A 26119-nucleotide genomic window follows, 5' to 3' on the forward strand; every position below is an offset into this window, starting at 1 on the left:
TAACCACTGGATCATAATGTAGTAAGTTCATTAACAAAGTATTAGCAGAGGCCCCTGTGCAGATAGAGGGAGGGGCAAAATCTTCTGCCGTGAGGGAAGGAGGACGGAGATGAAGGAGGTGGTAGGGGAAGAAGACATGGTGGCTGGATTTTAAAGGCTGGGGGACGTGGGCTGAGGGCATCAGGCAAAGCAAAAACTGCTGGTTTCGGTCAATTAATGAAGCATTTGGCAGAATGTAAGATTGAAAGTACACTGTATTAACTAAAGTGGTTTATTATTGGTTTTTTTTTTTTTTTTTTTTTTTTTTTTTTTTTTTTAACTAGGACTAAGTGGAAAGGGGTAGTGATTTTTCCTAAGTTTTCCCATCAGGTGAGAAGAGCTGAGTCGGCTCCAGCTTGATCTCTGATGCTGTGTTTACCCAGAGCAGAGTTTATAAAAACATGGCTCATGTGATGCCCGTGTAGTTCATAATACATAATACCTCCTGGGGGAACAACGAGCTGTGGGCAGTTTTAGGATGGAGATCTTGGGCCCCACTCCTGACACAGTGAATCAGTCTTGGAAAAGAACATTGGAGGCTGTGATTTGTAACAAATGGACTTTTATGGAAGTCTAAAACCACTGGCCTCCGTAGAGGTTTTACCTCCCAGTCTGATAATCGGATAATTTAACTGTATATTTATCTTAATTATTCTAGCTAGCACCTTATCTGAGTGTGTTCTACTATTACTCAAATTCAAATTTCCTGCACTGCCTTTGTCTAGAAAGAGAGAAGTCTCTCTGTTCCTCACCACTGGTGACTCCCACTCCTATCCCTATTTGATCAAAGAAGTTCACTCTGGCTTCATCTATTCTTCCAGTCAGTAAAAAAGTTACCATGACAACCCGACACCAACATCCCTACCCCCTACCTGGCTGTAGGCGAGAAGCACTGACTGGCTCCTGCAGGGCCCGCCCTGCCCTGGCCAGCAAGCACAACCTACTGCATCTCGTTCGTAATGAGGACTGGACACGGTTATTAATCCTCTGGAACAAGGTTCTGGAAATGCAGGTCATAATTGCATTCCACTCTAGCTATTGATTTCTTCCCAACTGATAAACCTGGATTTGTGGATAAAGTTATTTTGCAAAGGTGGGATAAATTCAATTCTTTAATTATCTCAGTAACATAGAAACTCTGCAATTGCTTTCATCTCCCCAGCTTATCTTTTACATCCTAGTAAATTCCAGAAACACTTATCCTGGCACTTACTGAGCGCTACTCTGTTCCACGTCCTGGACGGTCTACCTGCTGAAGATTCTTAAAGGAATCAAATAATCTTTTACATTAATGTTAACAAAAATTTAAGACGCTATGCATTTTAAACAAAAGTCATAAAGAAGTTACTAATAACAGAATCTCACTCATCTAGGATTCTTTATTTTTTTTAAAGATTTGTTTAAGAGAGAGAGCACGTATGCGTGCTTGACGGGGGGCAGGGGGCAGAGGGAGAGGGAGACAAGCAGACTCTGAGCTGAGCATGGAGCCCGATGACACAGGGTTCGATCCCACCACCCTGAGATCATGACCTAAGCCAAAACCAAGGGTTGGATCCTTAACTGACTGAGCTACCCAGGCGCCCCTCATCTAGGATTCTATTAGAAGTCAACAGGAAAGGGGCACCTAGGTGGCTCAGTGGTTGAGCATTTGCCTTTGGCTCGGGTTGTGATCCTGGGACTGGGTATTCAAGATCCCTATAGGGGAGCCTGCCTCTCTCTGTGCCTCTCATGAATAAATAAGATCTTTTTTTTTTTTTTTTAAAAGAAGTTGTCAGGAAAATGAGACTCCAAGTTTTTTTCTATCAAGGCTCCTATTCTAACTATTAATCCTTCAATACACTTTCCTTCTATCCAACAAGGCCCATATGCCAGGGCCTGTGTTGGGTAGTGCTGGGTGTCCAATGGTGAGCTAAATAAATATGGCTCCTGCCCATCACAAGCTTATAGTCCAGTATTGGGAAGAGTCCTGGATGGCAAACAGAAACAGTTCAGTTTTACCTCTTACTATTTGTACAGCCTAGGGGAGTCAACCTCAGGAATCCTCCATTTCCTCAAGTGAAAGGGGCTATGTGGTCTGTTTCACAGAGCGGCTGACAGGACTATATTTGTATTCATTCTAAAACTTCAAACTACTTTATACATGTAAGTAATAATTGTGAATTAAGCTTGATTCAAATGATTGGGAGACATCTATCTCTCTACACAGTGGAAAGGAGTAAAGAGGTGGGAGACCGGAGTTCCAGTCCTTCTATTTCTATGGACTTGTACCCCTGGTGGGCAGGCTATCATGTCCCCTCTTGGCTTTTGAACTGGTTGATTTACAGCTGCAGGATCCTGTCACCATGTGCTGCAAAGGGAGGTGAACCTACAGACATGCAGATGGAGCCCACGGTGTCTTCAGAGCTAATCAATTTCATCTCCTCACAGACAGGGCTCCACCTGAGGATTCTTTTCAAAATCCTCTGAGGAGGCCAATGCCTCAGCTGATCTTGGAACCCAGAGTAGAGTGCTATCTCAGAGTTTTGGGGAATGGGCCACAGGGGTAATGTCTGCGTTGGTTGTGCAGGGTGCTTCTAAAATTGGAGGCCATCTAATATCCTGACACCAGCTCAAGGGAGTTTTATGGTGGCAGGAGCCATGAGGTGATTGGTATGTCCTTGCTACATGCCTAAAAGGTATGCAGGGACTGCCAAGGTACAAGCCCTGGCTCTCTTCCTGATATGCTCTAACAAGGTACCCTGACATGGCACCCCTGTTCCCAGCCTCACTTTACCTCATCTTTCCCCAGGGGACTCCAGCCAAGCTGATGCATGTGGACTCCTGCAGATACCTGCTGCCAACACCATTCAATCTAAGGAATGTGCTTGCTTTGCCCATGTTGTTTGGGTGAGGGGGTGCACATATTTGTGAACATGTGATTCAGAAATGCTGAGTTAAAAAAAAAAAAGAAATGCTGAGTTTTGACGATGCAGGACTAGAGAGAGTTCCAATGAGAAAGGAGGGGGAGGCATTGGAACAGGACAGACTTGGGTTTGAACTCTGTCACTCACTAGCCCAATGGCTCTAGGCAAGGCCCCTATCACCTCTGAATGTCTCCTCTGTGACATGGGGACAATCATGATCATGCTTTCTGATCTCTCAAGGTTGTTGTGAGAGTCAGAGATAATAATAGTACCATGATCATCATCATCCTGGCCACTCAATGAAAGGCAGTGGTAGTGGTGGTGGTGGTGATCCAGCTCAAGGTTGCATGTCTGGAGCCCATCTCAACTTTCCATGACTGTCACCATGCCACGCCACTTTCGGGTCTGCCAGTCCTTCTCCCTTCACCTCCACATCACACCAGGGTCTGAGTGCTGCAGGGTCCTCTTCCTCAGTGCCCTTGATTTTCACCTTCATCTCCATGTCTAGGACCGTCTCTGGCTCTTCTCTCCTAGCATTTCAGTAAATACAATGGTCCCCTGTGGCCTTTCCTCTTTAGTCCTCAAGAATTACCCTTCTTGAGAAATCCTTTTGTGACACTTCCCCACTCAACAGGATGCTGTGATCTCCAACTAATGAGATGGAGAGCCCGCACTCCACCTCATGTCAGCCCTCCCTTCCCCACCCCATCAGCATCAGTGGAGTGAATTCCTCACACCCTCTGCTCTGTGGTGAGCCCTCCATCCTGGACATGCTCAGTCCACAGAGCGAAGAGGCTTGTGAAGGTGTGCAGGCAGCAGTGAAGGTGTATGCTCTGGAGCCTGGGTGGCTCTCCCGTGTACTAGATGGGTAACCTTTTTTGGTTACTTTCATATGTGGTGCCTCAGTGTCCCTTTTCATGAAAATGGGCCCAATAGTATTACTTACCACAGAGAGATACTGTGGGCCCTCAATGGGTAAACCACCAAGAAGAGTGCCTGGTGCATCGGAAGTGCTGACTAAACCAACCTGAGCTGCTGCTATGGGACAGAGGTGACTCAAGCATCCCCTCAGGAAGGGGCATTGCTTTCAGCTGCAAGCAACACAAAACTGACTCAACTGACTGGAAAAAGGAAATTCATTTCACATAACAAGAAGTCCAGGGGAAGGCAACTCCAGGATTTGTTTATTTAGTGGCTCAACAGTGTCACCAAGGACACAGTTTCCCCACATGACCATTTGGGGCATTTTGTTGGCCTGGTCTCTGGGCTGTTTTTTTTTGTGACTGTACGATGATCATTACAGTTCCATGCATCCCACACAGACATGAAAATGTCCCGGGAAGAAGGAGCTCTCTTGTGACAAGAAAAATTTTACTAGAAGTCCTCAGCAGAATACCCTCACATGTCTTTGGGCCAGAACTGTCACTGACTCTACTGTGATTGGTGGGGATTAGTCAGGACCCACTGCTTGGTGCTGGGAAAGACCAAGACTTCTTCAAAGCATATGACCATTTGGGGGAAAGAAAGATAACTGAAAACCAAACCAAAACAAAAGACAACCAGGGTTTTTGTTAAGGAGAGGATGGGGCAACCAAAGTGTCTTCTGTATTCCCAGCACCAAGAGTCTCATTTCTGGCTTGTTCCAGCCACATGTCATGCTTATGCAGTTCTTCCTGCTAGGAACTCATCCACTAAATCTCTGTATGTCAGGGACTGTGCTGGACTACCTCCTGATGGGAATCAAAATCCTTTTTTCAAGGTTTAGATCAGGAAGTTTTTACCACAATGAATTACCTGCACACTTTCAAAGTAAAGTAGGCAATGCACACCACACTTTACTAATTGGCTAATATTTCTTCAGAGATGCTCTTTTTCTCAGTTGGCCTGTAAATTCCTCAGAGTCAGAGACCTTGAATAGACTATCTTATTCCATTCGGATCCTGCATGTACTTGACGGTGGTCAACCACGAAGATGGTGTTTAATCAATGTTTGTTGAACCTAATCAGAAGACAGTCTTTAAGTATTCTCTCCGGAAGGTGCCTGAAGGTACTGTGTTCAGTGTCATGGGAGACACAAAGAAAAACCAAACACAGTTAATTTCCCTCCTGAAGCTTGTGGTCCAGAAGACAAGCTCATAGTGCTGTGAAGGTGGAGAAGTCCGTCTTCCACCACTCACACTGATTTTTGTTCTTTTGGCTTTTTCACTTGTTGCCCTCCAGTAACCTCTGGACAATGTTGAGGCCACACTGGGGCACCCTGCTGGAGCCTTGTTTCCTTCTGCAGCATCCCAGATGGAATCTTCTTGACCTATTCCTTCCCAACCCTCTCCCACTCACACAAAACCTATCCTTCCTAACTCCCAATCTCTAGGTTTTACTTTCTTTTTTTTTAAATTAATTTGTGAGAGAGAGAGTGAATGTGCTAGAGAGTAAGGGTAGAGGCAGAGGCAGAGTGAGAGGGTGAGAGGAATCCTTAAGCAGACTCCCCACTGAGCACAGAGCCTGACGTAGGGCTTGATTCCAGGACCCTGAGATCATGACCTGAGCAGAAACCAAGAGATACTTAACCCACTGAGCCACTGCAATCTCTATGGTTTTAGGAAATTCTGGTTTAAGATTGGTCTTTAAGAAACCAGTTCATGGATGAAGTTTTCAATGTTACCCCTGCAGGGCCCATGGAAAATCTGAGGGGACTCCTGGGGGTGCAATGAACCAATCCAAGGACCTGACTATAATAGTGGATTTTTAGGGATTTGCCAACTAGTGGTGGAGTTCTTTTCTGGCAAAGCAGAAATTCACCTTTCTTCAAGAAATTCTACAACAATGATCCTTTATTCTTCCTCTAGTTCAGGACCTTTCAAAATATTTGCACTGTTCACAGCATCTCTTAAGAAGCCACTCCTTTTGGATTAACTTGGCGTGAGCAAACACAAGCTGCCGTGCAATTTACAGGTTAATGAGAGATCAAGGTTATTTGAGGAAAGGGCTACTCAACTGCCGCCTGCATGTACGTATTTCCTTCTCAGCAAGGAAGTTCTCCCACCCCTATCCTTTTGATCACCACGGCTGGGATTGCCAGGGACAAAGGAGGAAAGGGACAGAGTCACATAAAAAAGAAACAAAAATCAGTTTGTTTAAATTGCCAGGGAAATCTGCCTTTGGGTAAAGGAAGTCAAACCCAGAACATCCTGTTCTAGTTAATAAAGCTCATTTGCTTCCAGCTTGAGCAGAAAAATACACTCTCTGCATCTGTGAGGGGGCAGCTCAACCTTTCCCACCTTCGCTCGTAGATCTTACACCCAAACTCCTGGATGGCTGGTGTGGGGTGGGGGTTCCTCTGTCCTCCCCAGACAGCAGATGCTCCTTTGGGATGCTAAAGTCCCAGGCGGGTCCCAGACTGTTAAGAACAAACTCATTTTTCTGTATGTCAATCTCCAAACTTCCTCTACAAAAAGAAAAAGCCCATATCTTCAGGGATTGAAAGCAGTGTGATTCAGACACAAGAATAAATGATCCTTCTCTGTATCTCTCCGCTCGAGTGTTTCAGTGAAGTGGGATCCAGACACAATCTAACCTGCTCCACGTGACCCTCGTGTCAAATAAGAGCCAAACAGCCTCGTGCTCTGGGAGGATCCCTTGTGCCACCATCCTTAGATCTTTTCCAGCATCAATTCCCAAGTGAGGAACAACCTGCGACAGAGACCATGGGCTGCCCAGCTGGTCTGCCTGGGAAGGTGCCCATGTGTGAGTCAGAACTCTCAGCAAAATGACACTTCTGCAGATAAGCCTGCAAGTCTTTTCTTGTCAGAAAATGTAAAGTATGTGTTTTCATCTACTTTTACATCTTCCTCCCTTCAATGCCAGAAACCTTAGGGGCAGATGCAGAGCTACAGTGTTGTCATCTGCTCACAATTTACAGACTATAAGGGCTGGACCTGAAAGGAGTCTCTGAGATCACCTAATAAAATTCTCTTGTTTTATAGGTGAGCACACTGAGGTCCAGAAGGGGGAAGAGTGTACTGACAGTCACACTACAAAAACTGGGGCCAAAGCCTATATCTCAGGACTCCTGGGTTTCGTGACTAACACACAGCAGAGCCTGGAAGTACCCACTCCTTCTGCTTCCCTCACATGGTCTCCAACCAGGTTTCAATGAGCAACTTTTTTTTTTGCCAGCTTTTCATCCAGTGGTTTTCAAAGTGTGGTCCCTGCCCCCCACAGCCTCAGGGTCCCCCTGAATCTGTGTTTTACCGAGCCTCCTCGAGCCTCCTCGGGTGACTCTAAAGCATGTTAAATCTGTGATGCCCTCCCTTAAGTGGTTCACTCCACCCACCCAATTAACAAGGGCTTCAGGGCACTAATTGGATCCAATTCCACAGAGTCTGTTTGGTCTGGCTCTCCTGATCTAAGGTGGAGGTTTGCTTAAGTTACCATCGGGGAAAAATTTATGGTAAATTTGTGAACAGGAGCTGGAGTGGAAAGCTAGAGACCAGCACTGGCTCTGCCTACTTCTTCCTCTCTCTCCCATATGCCCTGTTTTCCTCTCTCCACAGATGTTCCTTTACTTCCTTCTCTTCTGTTCCCTCATGGCTGGCATTTGCTTTTGGTTTACCACAACCCAACTCTGAAGTCTACACCATAGCATCTTTTTCGCCTTCATTTCTCTTCCTAACCACAAAATTCTCCCTACGTACCTTTTCCCATTTCTTGTTCACATTCTCTAAAAGGACTCCAACTGGGCCAGCCCATCTTTTGAGCCAGGCCATGATGTGCTGGTCACATGCTCAGTCAAATGCTTGATCATCTTTGGTCTGATGCATTTTCCTGTCTAATCAACCACTGATATCGGAGAAGTGTGCAGTTTGGGAGAGGGAAGACTGCTGTGCAGTGATGGAGGCTTCAGGAGGAAACAGGGGGAGGAGGAAGGAAGCACACAGGAGACTCCTCCCTGCCTCCCCCTCCACCGATCCCGTGAATGAGACATGAGGGAATCTGGCAGCAGGTTCAACAGTTAGGCTGGCTGAAGGCTGAGTTGGAGATGGAGGTTCCATTATATTATCATGACCTTAATCTTCAATATACTGCCAGGCTAGGGTGGCCTGGAAAATAGGGACTGCTGGTTGACTCCCCAAAAGTCACAGAAGATCCAAGCTGGAAGAACTGTAGAGGTCACCCAGCTCAGTGGTTTGTGGCCCTGGCTGCCCATGAGAATCCCAGGCAAACTTTTGAAAAGGAAAGCTGCCTGGGACCTGCCTCAGGGATTCTGACTTAAAGCTCCCACATGCTTTTAATGCACAGTTATCACTGAGAACTATGGCTCTAACTTGACCCTCTTAATTTTACCAGCGGGGAAACTGGCTCAGCTATATAATGTGACTGTGGCTCATTTAAATATCTCCTTCCTCACTTGGTTATAGAGTTTGGGTTATTAGATCATAAGTGGTTAGAGCTGGAAGAGATCACAGAAGCCATATAGTCCAGCCCTACACTCTGACTCGAGACTAAGGAGCTAAGTGACTTGCCTACAGGGTCATCGGGAAGTGGGGGGTGAGGGCTCCAAACCACGTCTCTCGACTCCTCCTCACCAAGGCTGCAGGATGTGAAGCTAAGCAGACCCAGCTGCAGACCTTGTGCTTGCTCTGCTCCAGGGAGCTTTTCCAGCAGCACAGCTGAAACAGCTTGGCAGAGAAACCTGGTGTAACTCGATGTCAAGTGAGCTCGGCCAAAGGAATCAGGATTTGGTGCCCTAAGGATGGGGAGGAGGCAACCAGTCTGATGGTGCTAATCCTTGCTTTCTGCCTGCCTTCCAGTTGTGCTGGGGGTGTATGTGTCTGCTCCTGATCAACTGCCAGCTGGGGTGGGGTCCGGATTATGACAGGCTCAGAGGCTGTCCCTGGGTATCAAGGGTCTTCTGACATTTGCTGAGGTAAGGCTGTCTTTGTTTTCCGGAGTGGCTTTAAGTCAAGATGTCGGTGTCCACTGGTCCAGTGTATGGCTGGAAATGGCTTCAGCTGGCATCTGGGAAGCAGAGCATGTGCCCTGGGGCCCTTGTGTATGTGTGTGTGTGTGTGTGGTGGAGGTGATGGAAGTGGTAGAGATGGCTGAAGATAAAAAGGTTCCAATGTAAAAACAAGCATACAGGGATTCAAAAACAAAATGAGACAACAGTGTGACATAGTGAGGGAGAAGTAGGAAGCCCAAGGAGGTGAGTATGAGCCTTGATCACCCCTTTTTGGGAGCTGGGGTGAAGAAGAAGCAGTGAAAAAGGTAATGTCCCTGGAAGCTTGTGAGGAACTGGACAATGGATAAAGCACATTCACACACATTTAGCTCATCTGATCCCCACAAGATGGACAGTCCCTGTGATCCAGGCTTGGAGAGGGGGAGTAGCTGGGCTCCAAGGCCACATGGTTAATGGGAGAACTGACCCATCCCCTCTGCACTCCAGCCCCGGTGCTCTGCCCACCGTGGTATATAGTGTGTGTGTGCGTGTGTCTGTTGTGTGTGCAGGCCAGTCATGCAAGGGAACTTACATGAAGGCAAGCATGCAAATATTTTTTATCTCTGAGGTACCATGTTTGCCAGGGCCACAAGTAGCTGTGATTGCAGGAGAAACACAGAAAACTGGCTCTGGGTCAGCTGTGGTGTTTTAGACAAGTTAGCCTTAGTTTTTACATGAGTGAAGTAACGAGCCCCTTTTGGGGTTGTGTAGGGCTCAGGGATAAAGCACCTGAAGTACCTAACCTTGGGCCCACCATGAGCATCGTCAGCATGCAATAAATGGTAGCCGTTACTGTCCTGTAAACATGCTACTGGCCTGGGTGCAGAACCCCACCTGTTTGCAGATAAGGAGGACAACAGCCTGGCTCAACGCCCAGGGCTACTGACCTTGTCCAAATCCAAACCTGACTTCAGGTGTATTCCACAGAACCTCCGCCCAGTGAAGCCAAGGCCCACTCCCTCCCCTCCCCTCTCCTGCTCGCCGCAGCCTCTAGGTCTTCACCTGCACCTGCTAACAGGTGTGCTCGTTACGCACAAGTACAGATCATTTCAGGACTGTGTCCAACAGCAGAGCAAGACAGCCCTTCAGAGGACAGAGCTGCCCTCAGCCAGTTCACAGTTGAGACTGTTGGGGAGGGTGACTCAGAGTCAGATGACAGAGCCTGAGGGTGGCTCGGGCAGGTGGAATCTCACTGAATCCTCACAAGCAGCTACACGAAGGGGCATCACTCCCATTTTACACACAAGGAGACTGAGGCGGTGCCAGATCGTCAGAAGTCATCAGGAGCTGGGATGCAAGGCCAAGTCTGCCTGGCTTCAGAGTCTGTGCTCCTTCCACTACCTGCAACACAGCCTTTACCATGCACATGGGTGGGACCCCACATAGAGGTTGGGAAATGTTAGGGTTACAGGGATGTGCATCCTCCCAGAGCCCAAGAAGATGAAGGTGAAGACAAGGTTAGTCAAGATGGCGGTGCATGGAGGGTATTTGCTCACACTGGACAACAGTCTACACCATAATGGCTTTCCCCTCGCAGCCCCTCCTTTGCTGAGCTGCATTTTGGACTCCTGTCTGGCCTCCCCCTGGGCTTGCATCTCTTCAGAGTCATATGTTAATAACATTCAAGGCCATTCCTTCAAGCCAGGCTATGCAGGCTCTATGGCCCATGGAGGCACATGCAGAGGGTGTGCCAAGGGAGAGGCAGGAAGAGGCAGGGGAGGCTCCACGGAGCCCAGAACCTTCTGCCCAGAGATACTCAGGTGCCCCTGAATAGTCTAGCATCTCCGTCAAGGTCGTGAGGTGATGTAGAGTCACAAGCATGTTGGAAGTTCAATTTTAGCATCAGCTGGACCTAATTAGGTTCGGAGGGGGGAGCAGGCCCTTTCACAGAAGACTTCATTGTTCCTGGGAACCCAGCAGGAATGTTTATCATTTCAGAAACTGAGAAGGAGCTGGCTCTCTCCCTCTTGGCCTTGGGGCTGTCCTGCCTTCAGATGCTAATCCATAAAACCATTCCAAGCCAGGCCTCAGACGAAGCTCAGGGCTAGGGTGGAGACCAAACTCTCACTACCTTCAGGAGCAAGGCAGGTGTGGAATCGACACCTGGAACGCAGCCAAATGGAAATCTGGAGCAACAGCTCAGAATGACACATGTCAAATAGTTTAATTGGGTAATCATCTGAAGAAGGGTTTGTGCAAAACATATGCGGGAAGTCCGTACCAAGAGTGTGAGGGAAGGATCTAAGAACCCAGTTCAGTTTGCCCATGTCTGCCTCGGCCCCGCACAGCCTCAGGCCCAGAACCTGGCTGGATTATTCTCTCCCAGGAGAGGCTTGGGAAATGATACCTAGCAATCCCCATGTTAAGAGCCGTGGGGAATCAAGCATTCTTGGAGCTGCAAGCACACCCAGCCCCAAATGTCCACCAAAGTCCCAAACTGCAGCAGGCAGTGTGTGCAGTGGAACCTTTCCACACTCTGGTTCAGACTGTGTGGGTTTGAGTGCTGGCTTTGCTGGTTATGAGCTGAGTGATTTTGGGCAAGCTATTTCTCTGTGTCTCTGTTTTCCCACGTGTAGATGTGATGAGAGTAGTACCTACCTTTTAGGGAATTGTGATAATTAAATGAGTTAATATATATAAAGATTTTAGGATAGTACTTGGCCTTTAGTAAACACTTAAGCATCCTGATTATCACCCTTTTCTCCTGCTCCAGGTCAACTGCAGGTCTCCTGCTGGAATGATGGCATGCTTATTTTCCACACTATGTGTCCAGCTTCTATAGCACCCCAACTGTACCCACTCAGGGCTGACCTGGTTCTCTGGGCTCTACTCCTTGGCAGGGCCCTGTTTCCACCCATGTGAGTCTTCCACTCAGCCACCACATCCTTCTCCACTGCTGACCCACTGGAGAACTGCCAATGGGGCCTGGACCCAAAGGACATGGCTCCCCATGACTCCAACCCCCTCGGCTGGTGGGAAGGACTCCAAGCAGTTTCCTCTTTTTGGGCAGAGCCCCTGGCCAATTCTTCTATCTCTATATTCTCCTGTTTCATCCACATGAGGTCTGAGGCCTTATATTCTAGCAAGGGGGAGGTGGGTGTGTCTGGATCACTGTAAGCAAATACTTTTGTGTTGATTCTTTGCTTTTGTCTTTTATGGCTCAGCTCAAATGTCACGTCTTTGTTGTGGCTTTTCCTGATTCTCAAGGTCAGAATTCAAACTTCATCAGTTGCTCAACTCTGATCTTGGACAAGTTTCTTTCCTCTGGCCACCTTAGCTTCTCCATCTGTGAAATAGAGATGCTGCTAACCTTACAGGACATGGGAGGATCCATTATAAGCCAATGGATGTAAAGCCTACCTCCCCTTCCCTTATGTTCCTTGCCAGGCACAGGAGATGGGGAGATACCCAAGTGAGCTGGCTACACAGGTGTCTATGAAGCCTATAAAATCATGCCCTTTTCTGGAATGGCCATTCTTCCTTCTTTACCCATGGAATACCTAATCAGTCTTCCAGGACTAGCTCAAATGTCATCTCTTCTGTGAAGCATTCCTACTGCCCCCAGGTAAAATAAATTTGTCTCTCCCAAAAACTCCTGTACTTCTTTGCCTCTATTAAATCTCTTACTTTTAAAAACTTTTATCATATTTAACTTACATAATTATTGCCTGTCCCCTCACTGTGCTAGGGATTTCCTTGAGGTCAAGAACCATATTTTGTTCTTTGGGGGTAATTTCACAGTATGTAACATGATGCCCAGCTGTTGTCTAGTAGCTGTTCCATAAATGTCCATTAACTCAAGTACAGTTTTGTGTGTTCTCTGGATTCTGGAGTGGGTTCTGGAGGCAAATTTTACCTTCACTAGCCTTCTGTATATGCAGGATCCTGACCCTATTACTGGTGGAATAATACAGTAATACAATGGAATCTACAATCTAGCCCATGGAGTCTGTGGAGAAGGGCCCCCATACAGCCTGGAAGTGGGATGGCCTTGCATTTCACAGGATCTCAGCTGCAAGTCTATGGCTAAAGGACTTGAGGAACAAGTGGGTTCTGGAAGAGCCAAATTGTGTCTGTAGTTACTAAACATGTGAGTTCATTAAATGTTCAATAATTCAATTTTCTTTGTAAAAATTTAAAAGCGTGTATGTATAACATTACTCAACATTTAGCAATTCTTTCTTCTTCCTGTAACAGTCACGGAAGGCAAATTGACACATTTATGCCAGGTCCCTTACCTCCCCACCTCACATTTTCCCCTCACAATGACTATGTGAGGTAGGTAGTATTATTACCTTCATTTCATAGATGTGGAAATGGCTGAGAGAGGATAAGGAATGCACCCAACATCAAGGAAACTAAAACTCAGGGATGACTGCAAAGACCTAGCTCTTTCTAGTCCATATACAGTGCTACTTTCCCATTAGAGTGTCAAGTGCTTTCCAAGCACTGGTCTAGTTCACACAAATGGATCTGACATGTATCCAGCCTCCTCAAGAAATGTGTGTTCTGGTAGAGGAGGCTGATATGCAAATAATTAAAACCATGAAGCCCAAAAAGTGTAACTATGGATTAGAAGTATGTGTGATGAATTGAGGGGGGCTGCTGAGTGAGCTGTACAGCCCATGTGGATGAGGGAAGGCAGAGAAGCCTAGTCTTGGGTGACTTTGAAGGCTAGCCTCAATTCCAATGGACAGAGAATGAGGAGAGGAGATTATGCAGATTTTGGAGGCAGAGAGGACCACATGTGAAGGGATGGAGAGCCAGAATGCCAGACATCTTTGGGCATGGGGAATAGACCACTGTAGCTAGGGCATGGGATTTCTGAGTAGGAAGCTGGGAGGTGACACACTTACTTTTGTCAAAGTGCTGGGCTTGTATCTTTAAGCCTTGGAATTTGCTGTTGGCCTTGGAGGAGGGAAGTGAGCTGACCTGCACTGTGCAGGAAGGAGGGCCTGGAAGATCCTTTCTGAGTAGGAACTGGGAAGTAAATTGAGTCCTGCATCCTTTAGAAATGTATTGTCAGCTTCCAAGGTTTCTGCCCAGACTGGTTTTAGAATGAGAATAAGAGAAAAGGAGTCTCTTTCCTATTGAAAGAGGTAGATTGAAGACCAGAATGCTCTGGGGCCTCGGTGCAGCACTCCCCGTAGGACTGCAGGAGCATGGCTATTCTGAGTGATGAGGACATGTGGGCTTCCACGGCTGCACATCCCCCAGGAGATGCGATCTGACACATTGCCCTTGGCCAAGAGTGATGGCAGGATGAGAAAAGGAAGAGAACCAGTGTCAGGCCCTGTGCTTGGCCTGCCAGGTCACCCCAAGTGCTGGCTTCAGAACCAGAAGACTGTGTTTCCAAATTAACAAAAGAAGTTCTAGATCTATGGTTACACGTTCCTCATATACCAAATGATTTATAAACAGATTTATAAATTTTATGTAAACACAAATTATGCATCTCTGCACAGTACATTATACCTTTACATATTCTAACACAGACCAAAACAGTGATTCCATTATATACAGTAAACTCAGGCAACTTTTTTTATCGTCAGCACTAGAAATATGTATTGATAATTACCAGGCACCTTACACTGAGGAATTTTAAAAAAATACTCCCCCATTTTCCTTTTCTATATATTTTAAATATATATATGTTCTGAACATCATGGAAAAAAAAAAGCAATCTTTTTAGAAAATTGCCCCAAATTCTTTGGCTCTGAAAGAAACCATAATGCCAGATTTTTGCCTAATAAAATGACATTTTAAGTGGAATCTGAGTCAAGCCCAAATGAAGGAATGAATACTGGTTCTTTGAGTCAGCAAAAGAATTCAGTGTTTGGTATCCAACACTCCATTATTCATTGGCCTGAATTGGCAAGAGAGCTGTCGGCACTGTAGAGATGACCAGAAAAGCGGGGGTGGGGGTGGGTGGTAGGTGGATAATGAGAGAAAAACAATCTGAAATACCTCTCAGGCCAACTTTGAACAACATATTGGGCATTCATCATCCGGAGGTGGAGGAGCTCCACTATCCCTGGCTAGATACTCTCTAGGCTCATTTCTCTGTGTATGGGGTAATTTCCTGAGCAAGTGCTTAAAATCAAATGTCTTGTCGAGCCTTTGGCTCAGTCAGGAAGAGCCTCCAGAGTCCCATTAAGCAAGGCCAGAAGACAGAATTGATTCCCCTTTATGAGACAGCCCCTCCCTGAGCCCATGCCCCAGGACAGCTCACCGGGGCCTGCGGAAGGTCAGGCCATACTGCTGACAGGCCAGCCCCACAGTGGGAGTGTATACGATGGGCATGAATTTCTCCACATCTGACGTCAGCACTCGGTAGAAGAGCTTCTCATTCCGGTCTTGCAGCGTCATGAGAATGATGTACCTTGGAAAGGGAGACAAGAACCAAGCTGGTCACATGAGCACCATAGGTGGCAGCACAGAGGGCCCTTGATGCAAAGACCCAGGGCTCCCATGTGGCTGGTTACAATGGCACGTTCATGGGCAAATCCCCATCTCCCCTAAGGATGGGTCTTGTTTTCTATGAAATAAGGAGAATATTATGTGCTTACTTATTTATGGTATAGGCACTATTCTAAATATTTTACATTAACTCATTTAAAACTCCCAAAGACTTGTGAAGTAGGTATTAAAATGCTGACTATTTTAAGATAAGGAGAGACAAAGGCACAGAGAAATGAAATAACTCACCTGAGGTCTCAAGGCAGAGTAAGGATTTGAACCTAAGCAATCTGACTCTAGAATCTCAACCATGGTGCAAGATGGTTAGTTGTGCTATTACTGTGTGGACATTGATGAATGACAACAGAATAATAACATGCTAGGGTGGAGAAGCGTCAAGGAAAACCCCAAACACACCAGTGGTATATGAATTGGACTTTCCCACCACACAGGACTGGAAACAAAGCTCATAAGTGGCTGAGTACTGCTTGATCTCAGGGGGCATACTCTAAAAAAACTCTCTTTCTCACCTATTCCCTGAAGCCTAAAATCACTAAGCCAGAAAAAGACCCTTTCATTCACAGTCCTGATAAAGCAAAAAAACCCCTCACAGTTCTGAGAGAAAAAAACCCAGGGGCTGAAATTCATGATGGGGTATAGGTGACTACCGATAATCATGCCCTTTCTGGACAACAGTTTAGGACAGCCTGGAGGCACTTGAGCCCTGGCATGGAATAGGGTGGAAGAGGTATTCCAATAGGGGAATGATCCCTGGGTGTGGTATCAGGGTCCTGGGTTCGAATCCCAGCTCTGCTGTTTACTAGCTTTGTGACAGTGGGGAAGTCAGACTTCTTGGGGCCTCTTCTTCCTCCCCAAAGGCAGTAGTTCAGAACGAAAAATAGTGTTTTAGAAGGAAGCGAGGATTTCTGCTTAGAATAGCCAGCATCTCAGCTCATTACTAACGTGAGCTTTCCTTACTCAGTAGCCATTTATACATGTCTCTTCTCAATTCTACATTCAGTGACGTCTAGTTGGTAACTTAAAATTGGTCATGGTTGGGAGTGTTCACATCATGGAAACTGGCAAATGCTTCAAATTAGGGCTCTCTCAGTTCCCCAGAACCAGTTAGTAAACATTTACCAGTATACCATTACTCTTATCCAAAAGAAGCTGGGGAGCTTCCTTAGCATTTCCCTGAGTACCTGCTGGAATAAGGAATTCTGGGAATAAGTGGGTCAGAGTAGTCAGCAGAGCCTCAGGAGTAAGCTCTCTGGGGTTCCTAGGATTAGGCATGTCCCCTGCTGCCCTGGCCCTGCCATGTCTTCCTCGGCATATTAGTAGGGTCTATCTAGCTGGAAAAAAAAAAAGCAAAACAAAACACAGAGGGGTAAGGATTTGGGACTTCTGATTTTTAGGAAAGAGGATTTCACATTAGACTTTAATTCTTTGCAAATTTAACAAAAGAGGGAAGTTCAGGTTGCTCAAAGTTAGAGCATGTGTCATGTTGTTGGTTGAATTCATTGTGTACTTTTCTGGTTTGCTCTTCAGGGTGACATAGCTAGACCTAGTATGAGCAGAAAAAACAAGAGGGAGAGAGTATTTGACCAGGGCTGCATATGGCCTTAGAGTTAATGGGAGTGATATCCATAGAGTTCAGCCCTTCAGGAATAGAGGGAGCGGGGGGTAAGCAGATGTTTCCTTATCCACCACATTTGGAAGCAATGGCTACTGTGGGGGAAGCACACGGGAAGGTGGGTGCAGGATCACCCAGACGTGCTGCTGAGCTCTGCCGCTAGGGGGACAGCCACACCGTCAATGACCCCAAGTCTTGGCCATTAAGCTCTATGGATATGTAGGGAGCCTATATTCTCCCCCTAAATTTCTGCTGGGGCCCATAGCAAGGTTCCATTTTTATTTTACAAGCTTTCGTACAGTGCCTGCTGTTATAAGTTACAGTTCCTAGATAAGTGTTCTGAGCACGTTATAATACGAATGCATTTAACTGTAACTCATCATAAGCACATGAATTAGATACCACTGGTATACTTATGGTGCAAATGAGGACTGACCTAGAGATGCTGTGTGATTTTTGCTATGAAGTGGTAGAATGAGGATTTGAACTAAGTCTAATACTAGAGTCTGGTCTTGTAGCCACCAAGCTCCAATGCCTCTTAGCTTATGGCACAGCAAAGCAGGTACAAGCAGACTCTGGAGCCAATTATCTCTGTTCGAATCCTGGCTGTACCAATTCATAGCCATGTGACCCAGGAGGTCATTACCTTCTTTAGTAAAACTGACAAAGCTGACCCTGTGATCCCTCAGTTGGTTCTTCATGTATTATCCTCACTGGAAGAACCCAGAGGGGCAGGTGGGTTATTAACGGTTCCCATAAACCTCTAACATAGGACATCCTAGGTCCTTTTCAAGGCATCACTGTGCATTTCCTGCTCTGCTCCCCAACATTCCCCTTATTCCAGGGACATGGGCCATGTACCACTTTCTTGACACATTTGTCATGCCTGCTCCCCTTCTTCCCGCTGAGTGAAATGCCTTCCATGAACCCCACCACAGTCTGCTGAAGCCCTATCAGAGCTTCCTGGGCTGACTGGGATACCACCACTTCCCAGGGGCCCAACCAAATTCCACCTGTTAGAAGTTCATCTCCCTTCCCAGTTCTGAGTGGGAAGGCCTCTGTCATAACAAGCCCTGTCCCTCAGGGAGACCACCACCGTTTGGAAGGCGTGGCTGGGGCTGGGATCTCTCAGGGATCTCAGCCTTTCCTTCTGGAGAGTACCAGAAAACCTGTGTGCCACAGGGAACAGCTCAGACCGGGACTTGGGTAGAGAGAGGTGACTTTAGGCACTGACTTGTCCAGGTCACTCTGCTGCCGCTCATAGTATCTCATGATCCGGAGAAGCTGGACGTCCTGGCTCAGGAAGCAGGGAGGGATCAGGCCATGGATTCCAAGCTGCAGCCTTTCTTCAAGTGTAAAGGCCATCCCCTGAGAGAACAAGAAAGAAACACACACACATGAAGGGATATGAGTGAAACTAAGAAACAGAGAGGTTCCATCAGCAGATGGGCAAAAGTCACTGATTCAACAGTGGGCTCTGTATTCAAATCCCACCTCTGCCATAACAGCTATGCAATCATGTGCCAGTTACTTTGACTCTCCTGAGCTTCAGCTTCTTCCTGGAAAAAATGGGAAAAATGTCTACATTGTCAGGGTTTTGGTGTTAGTTTTTGTTTTTTAAAATATATTTTATTTTTTAGAACAGTTTTTAATTAATAGAAAAAATGAGAAGATAGTACAGAGAGCTCCCATATATCCCCTCACGTAATTTACCCTCTTATTAATATCTTATATTGGTTCAGCACATTTGTGAGAGCTAACAAATTTAAAGTGACACGTGATTATTAAGTAAATGTCATGATTTATTCAGACTTCCTTAGTTTTTACCTAAGGCCCTTTTTGTTGTTGTTTCTGCACGACCCCACATTACATTTAGTTACCATGTCTCCTTGGGCTCCTCTGTCTGATAGTTTCTCAGACTTTCCTTATTTTTGATGATCATGACAATTCTAAGGAGTATCAGTCACGTATTTTATACAGTACCCTTCTACTGGCATTTGTCTCATATTTTAATCATGGCTCTGTAGGGGTTATGGGTTTTTAGAAGGAAGACTATAGGCTGAAGTGCCATTTTGATCACATCAGATCAAGATACTCTCAACACGATTTATCACTGTTGAGATAACCCTGATCACCTGGCTGGGTAGTGCTTGTCAGGGTTTTCCATCGTAAAGTGACTTCTTCTTTGGAATTCTTCTGCATGGGAGATTTATCTTTTCTCCCTCCTATATTTTTATTCAATCACTTCTTTATATTAGAATGGACTTATTGGTATTTATTTTAGATTTGGATTATAATCTAATACTGCTTTATTTATTTTGTTACTCAAGTTGTTCCAGATTTGGCCACTGGGAACTCTTTCAGTTGGCTGCCATGTCCCTTTGACATATTCCCTTAATTCCTTCTTCCCTCCTCCCCTCCCTTCTTTCTTTACCCTTCCCTCCTTTCTTCCCTCCCCTTCCCTTCCCTGCCCTTCCCTTTTCTTTTTTTTCTCTCTTTCATCTACTTCTTACTTTCTGGCACAGGATTCTCCAGGCTCATCTTGTATAGTGCCTGCCCCAATCCTAGAATCAATCTTTTTTTTTTTTTTCCAATGAGGCCTGATTCCTTCTTTGAAGCATGACACTAGAACCAGGATCTGGGCTCTTAATACATGTGATACTTCCTACTGGGGTTTTATTGTTTCTAATTCCTCTCAGCTGAAAGAGAAAGGAAATGAATCTATATTAAGCTAAACACAACTTCATACTAATGTCTCTAATCCATTATTACCACATGGATCATTCTAGCCTCATCACTTTGCTAATTTGTAAGTTCTCACTCCACCCATGAGAGATTTAGCTCCCGCCATCTGCCATCTGTATACTTACTTGATTCCAGTATATACACATAGCAGTATCAGAAATGTTAACTTACGCCACAATGGGAAACAACAATACACAGAGTATAGTGCTTATGAGCTATTCCTTTTGCCTTCAGTTTTACAAACTCCACTTATTTCTAGAGTTACTTAGGTCAACACTTTTCCTTCCACTTCCTTCACTGAGATTGAATCATATGCTTATAATACACAGTTACAGTCTTGTGTCACAATCTTTATTCCTTCCTGGGATTCAGCAACCTATTAGATGATTTGAAAAAATCTGAATACATTAAGACCCATTCTTTGTTAAGTTCTAAGAGTTTCGACAAATGCATAATATCACAAATCCATAACTACAGTATCATACAAAATAGTCTCACTGTTCTAAATACCCCATGTGCTTTACCTCTTCTTCCTTCCTCCCCTGGACCTCTGGCAACTACTTTTTTTTTTTTTTACTGTCTGTACAGGTTTGCCTTTTCCAGAATGTCAATTAGAATCACAGAGTATGTAGCCTTTTCAGACTAGCTTCTTTCACTTAGCCATAAGCACATAAGGTTCATCTATCCATTTCTGTGGCTTTATAACTCATTTTTAAAAAAAGATTTTATCTATTTGAGAGAGAGAACATAAGCAGGGTGATGGGAAGAGCAGAGGGAGAATGAGAAGCAGATACCCCACTGAGCAGGGAGCCAGGCCTGGTGCCCAGAACTCAGGGATTGGATAGTGACCTGAGCCAAAGGCTTAGGTTAGTGCTTAACCGACAGAGCCACCCACGTGTCCCTATAACTTTTCATCATGGGATGACATTACACTGTCTGGCTGTACTGTAGTTTGTTTCTCTGATTATCTATTCATCGCTTCTAGTTCTTGGTGAATATAAATAAAGTTGCTGTAAATATTCATGTACAGGTTTTTGTGTGGACATAAGTTTTCAAATCAGTTGAGTAAATATGTAGGAGTGCAATTGCTAGATCATATGGTAGGACTATGTTTAGCCTTTTAAAGAAACTGCCAAAGTGTTTTCTAAAATGGTTGCACTATTTTGCATTCCCACCAGCAGCGAATGAGTTTCTACTGCTCCACACTGTCTCTAGCATTTGGTAGTGTCAGTTTTTAAAATTTTGGTCACTGGAATAGATATGTAGTGGCATATTATCATTGTTTTAATTTGCAATTCCCTTTTGACATGTTGACGTTGAACATTTTTTCGTATGCTTATTTTCCATCTGTATATCTTTTAGTGAGGTATCTGTTCAGATTTTTTGCCCATTTTTTGTTTTTCTTATTGTTGAGTTTTAAGAAGTCTTTGATCTACAGTCTCAAGGCAATCCTTATCAAAATTCAAATGGCCTCTTCTGCAGAAATAGGAAAGCCAATCCTCAAATTCATATGTAATAGCAAGGGGCCCTGAACAACCAAAGATTAAAAATCTTTTTTAAAAAAAGATTTTGAAATGTAGCACAAGCTACAGTAATCAAAACAGTATGGTATTTTCACAATAAAATAAAACAGTATGGTACTGTCATAGGACAGATAAACAGAGTGACAAAATAGAATCAAGAGTTCAGAAATGGACACCAAGTCCATTCAATTGGGGAAAGAACAATCTCTTAAAGAGATGGTGCTGGGACAACTGCATTTCCACCTGCAAAAGAATATTAACTTGGACTCCTCACACCCAATACGAGCGTTAAAATGGATCAATAACCTAAAATATAAGCGCTAAAATAATAAAACTCTTGGAAGAAAACATAGAGGTAAATCTTCATGACCTTGGAGTTAGCCATGAGTTCTTAGATGTATAAGCACTAATAACAAAGGGAAAATTAGGTAAATAGACTTCATTCAAACATTTTTGTGCAAAAAGGACACTATTAAGAAAGTGAGCAGACAACCTACAGAATGGGAGAAATATTTGGAAATAACATAAGGCGTCTAATACCTATGATCTATAAATAATTTCTACAACAGAACAATCAACAGAAAGCAACCCAACTTAAAAATGGGCAAATAAATAACTTGAATATACATTTCTCCAAAGAAGATTTATAAATGGCCAACAGTACATGAAAAAAAAATGTCAGCATCATTAATCATCAGGAAAATGCAAATCAAAACTACAATGAGATACCATTTTACACCCACTAGGATGGCTGGAATAAAAACAACAGTAAATAACAAGTGTTGGTGAGGAAGTGGAAAAATTAAAACCTTTGTACGCTTTGTACACATTGTACACATTGCAGCCTCTATGGAAAAACAGTTTATCAGTCCCTCAAAAAACCAAACCTAGAATTACCAATATGACCCCAGCAATTCCACACCTGGGTATAATTCTGAAGGAATTGAAAGCAAGGACTTGAACAGACAATTGTACGTCAACATCCAATGCAGCACTATTCACAATAGCTACAAGGTGGAATCAACCCAACATAGAAGTAAACAAGATGCGTATGTGTACAGTGAAGATTTATTCAAACATAAAAGGGAATGAAGTTCTGATACATGCTACTATGTGGATGGACCCTGAAAACATCATGCTAAGTGAAATAAACCAGATATGAAAGGACAAATACATGATTCCACTTACATGAAATACCTAAAACAGGCAAATACCTAAAACAGACAGAAAGTAGATTAGAAATTTTTATTCTTATATTTTTTAAGTAATCGCTCTACTCAACGTGGGGCTTGAACTCACAACCCTGAGATTGTGAGTTGCAAGCACCACCAACAGAGCCAGCCAAGCACCCCTAGAAAGGAGATTAGCGATCTCTAAGGGCTGAGGGGCACTGAGTTATTGCTTAATGGATACAGTTTCTGTTTGGGATGATGAACATATTGGGATGATGATAGTGATGGTTGCACAACACTGTGATTACACTTAATGCCACTTAATTGTACACTTAAAAATGGTTAAGAAGGCAAATTCTGTTATACTTTCCCACAACTTTAAAACATGAATAATGTATTATACCCTCAAACCACTGAGTCGTACACTTTAAATGGGTGAATTATAAGTCCATAAAACTTTCTTAAAAGAATTCTTTGCATGTTTTGGATATAAGTCTAGTATCTGACATGCATTTTGTAAATATTTCTCTGAGTATGTGGCTTGTCTTTTCATTCTCTTAACCAAAGTCTTTCACAAACAAGCCTTTTCTGGTTTGAGTATTGGCAGGGAGATGGAGAATGAGTGGGACGGTATGGGATCTATCTGCTCCCTGGCCCCATTAAGCCCTGTAGAGACTGCTGGCAGGAGTTCAGGGACTGTTCTCTAAGGGACACTGTGAGGCATGGGGACCAGGGACATTCTACCTTTATCCCAACATGATAAGGTGCTACCCATGGGTGGCAAAAGATCTCCCAAAAGAGATCTTTTCTATGTAGAACTCAGGCAGCAGGACCTACAAGCTCCTGGCTTCCTCTGCCCAATGGCTTTCTCATGAAGGGTCCTAGCAGTGACGACAGTAATGAGCGCTTGAGTGGCTGTCATGCGTGTAGGACATCTACAAGGGAGTGACCAGAATCCCCATGGGGGACTGGAACAGCTCTTAATTAATAATTAATATTGTTAATACGACCTTCTTTGTATCCAAAGCTGATGATACCTGCGACAACTTTGGTTAAGCCTTCTATTCCTAATGAGCCCCAGGTAATGAATGCTAGTCCCTCCTAAAAGTGCAGAACACTGGGTGCATGATGATTGAGACCTAGACTGTGTGGAGGGCAGTCTAGCTTCCCCCAGACCTCCTGGGGAGGGTAAGCTTGAGAAGGTAGGGAGCACCAGAGCTGCCCGCATTGCTCTGCCAGCTGAAGAAGACCTCATCTACTATAATTACTACAAGCTCTTCTAGAGAGGGTTCAGTAATGACAGGGAGACCATATGTTGATTATCTATACCTTAGGGCTGTTGCTATTATCAGCTCCAAAGAAGAGACTCTAACAAATATCCAATCTTACTGTCTCCTTATAACCACACTGTGAGGAAGTTTTACAACCTCTACTTTGTAGATGAGAAAGCTAATAAGCAAGAGAGGTTATGTCATGCTCTGGAAGTTGCATAGCTATTCCCCATATTTTATTGCTCTTAACCAGGATGCATCTTATAATCAGTAAGTCCATTTGGTGTGATCATTTTCTTGTGATCATTTCCTTGACTAGAGGCATGTGACAGAACCAAGAGTTGATCACAGGCAGCATTCTTGCCACTACAGTATTTCCCTGTCAGGACCTTGGTGACAAGGACCTCAGAAAATGTGAGTTGGGGTGGGGGTGGTAAGGGAGGAGTGGAAAGAAAGAAAAATAAAGAAAAGAAGTGAATAAAAGCTAGACTCCTTAGTCCCAATTTTTTCTTTGTTTTGAAATTGATTTATGTTTTGAAATTGAATTCTCTGAAACTATAATTACTGGACTCCTCTAGTGTTTTTAAAAAGCAATAATGACACCTCAAATTCATGAAAATCCTGAAGAGTTGTACTTCCTCTCAGAAGAAGTGCTGGAACTGTAAGAAAGATCTATCCTAAGATAGGCTCCACTCTGTTTGAAAGTATGACTCACAGAGAATTCTCTAAGTACTCTTCACACATAAAATCCCAAACTTTTACTTCATCAAAGCCCCAAGTCACCAGTTCATAAATCCCCTGCGCTGGCCACCAGCTCTGCAAGCTGGTACAACTGAGGTCCCTGATCATTTTGCAGGAAACCACCAGCCCTGGAGACGGAGCACTTTCACCAAACACCATTAGGCAGGCAACTGTTCACTGACTTGGTAAAGACTGTGATCGTCTGCTCTTGGCCCTGGGGATCCCAGAGAGGCCCAGGCACTGAATTATGACATCATCTTTGTTAATGACCACTGTGGCTTTTAATAACAGCCTGCTTCTCTCTACAAGGCTAGTGTTTCTCTTGGCTGACTGCCACCAACTTCTTTTGTATTTGAGGAAAAAGTCGTGGCTGTTTAGCAACTGGTAATTTCAGGGATTAAAAAAAAATACTTCTAGAAGCTTCTTTTCATCCTAAAGCTAATATTAAGGCAACATCAAATTTACAAGTTCATAGAGCAGAAATGCAGGCACTTTAGCTGTACCATAGCCTCCAAAATAGGATTGGCACAAGACAACTCACTAGCATGTAGAAGAGAAGTATTAGAATTTGTATTTCTCTACAAAAGAAACAAACTTTGTCAATTGATATTCAAGACTCTTCGTCTGTATGTCAAGAAGTCACATAATTCTCATAAGGTGTACCAGGAACCCTAAGGCAGAAGACGTGCTTGTACGACACGGAGGAGTTGACAGTGGAGCCCTTATTCATTCTTATCACACTGAGAAATTATAGTTTCCGTGTGCCTGGTTAAATAGAAGTCATGCATTCTATTATCTAGTTTTAACAAAGCTCTCAAAATAGAACAAGTGGATTTTGGAAAGTGGCCAACTCTTTTAGTCATAGGTCAACCTTGTGGTATGCCACACATACCAATAGGGACCTACAGTTGTTACTCTTGAAATGTTTCAGTTGTTAAAGAGCCACTGCTCTGACCTACTCCCTCAGCCAAGTATACCTCCCAAGGCTCTGGCTTCTCTCAGGGAACTTCTGGACCTCCCCAAGATCCGATGACTAAGGGGTTAAAGTCTGGCAGAGTGGGTGGCCTCCAGACCCTATTCTAGAACTGAAGGCCCAGGACTTTTTTGATTGGTCAGTGCCTAGGGTATACCCATGTGAATCTTTTAACTGTCACCCCTACTTTACCTACTTTATCATCTTCTCTGAATGATCATCTCTGGCACAGCTACTGAACTTTTCCCATGGGCTCAGCATCACCCAATTTCCCAGGACAAAACTTTCTGACATCAGAGAAAAGATTTTTGAATAGACTCCACCATCAAATGGCAGGGCTGAGAGGCAGCAAGCCCCATCGGGCTGTGCCCCAGACCCAGCTTCCTGCCGTTCAGAGATCCAAGCTGCTCAGTGCCTGGTTCCTCAGGATTTAGCTTTTCTGAGGGGAGGCCTCCCTGTCCACTTGGTGATTTGCCTAGTGGCTCTGGATCCAGAACCTTGCTGTACACTTGACAGTCTCTTCTCACTCATTCCACAAGCATTTATGAGTTCCTACTTTGTGCCACGACAACCACGCTAGACACTGGGGAGTCCCAAAGGAATTAGGTGCTGGTCACTGCCCTTGTGAGTCTATCAGAGGGGTCCTGTGGATTAACAGA

At 44.6% G+C, this 26119-nt stretch overlaps 1 protein-coding gene across 2 annotated transcripts in view; it reads right to left on the reverse strand.

Annotated features, from left to right (window-relative positions):
* Positions 1–26119, reverse strand: part of ME3 (malic enzyme 3) — a 192446-nt gene that overhangs the window by 87424 nt on the left and 78903 nt on the right. For both annotated transcript variants that reach the window (XM_055320721.1, XM_055320722.1), the window contains 2 exons: positions 18270–18403; positions 15176–15325 (listed from right to left, as the gene is read on the reverse strand). In XM_055320721.1, the coding sequence (XP_055176696.1) occupies positions 15176–15325; positions 18270–18403 (284 nt within the window). The remainder of the gene's footprint in view (positions 1–15175; positions 15326–18269; positions 18404–26119) is intronic.

The sequence above is a fragment of the Nyctereutes procyonoides genome, unplaced genomic scaffold (assembly GCF_905146905.1).
Source record: "Nyctereutes procyonoides isolate TBG_1078 unplaced genomic scaffold, NYPRO_anot_genome, whole genome shotgun sequence".
Classification (NCBI taxonomy): Eukaryota; Metazoa; Chordata; class Mammalia; order Carnivora; family Canidae; genus Nyctereutes; species Nyctereutes procyonoides.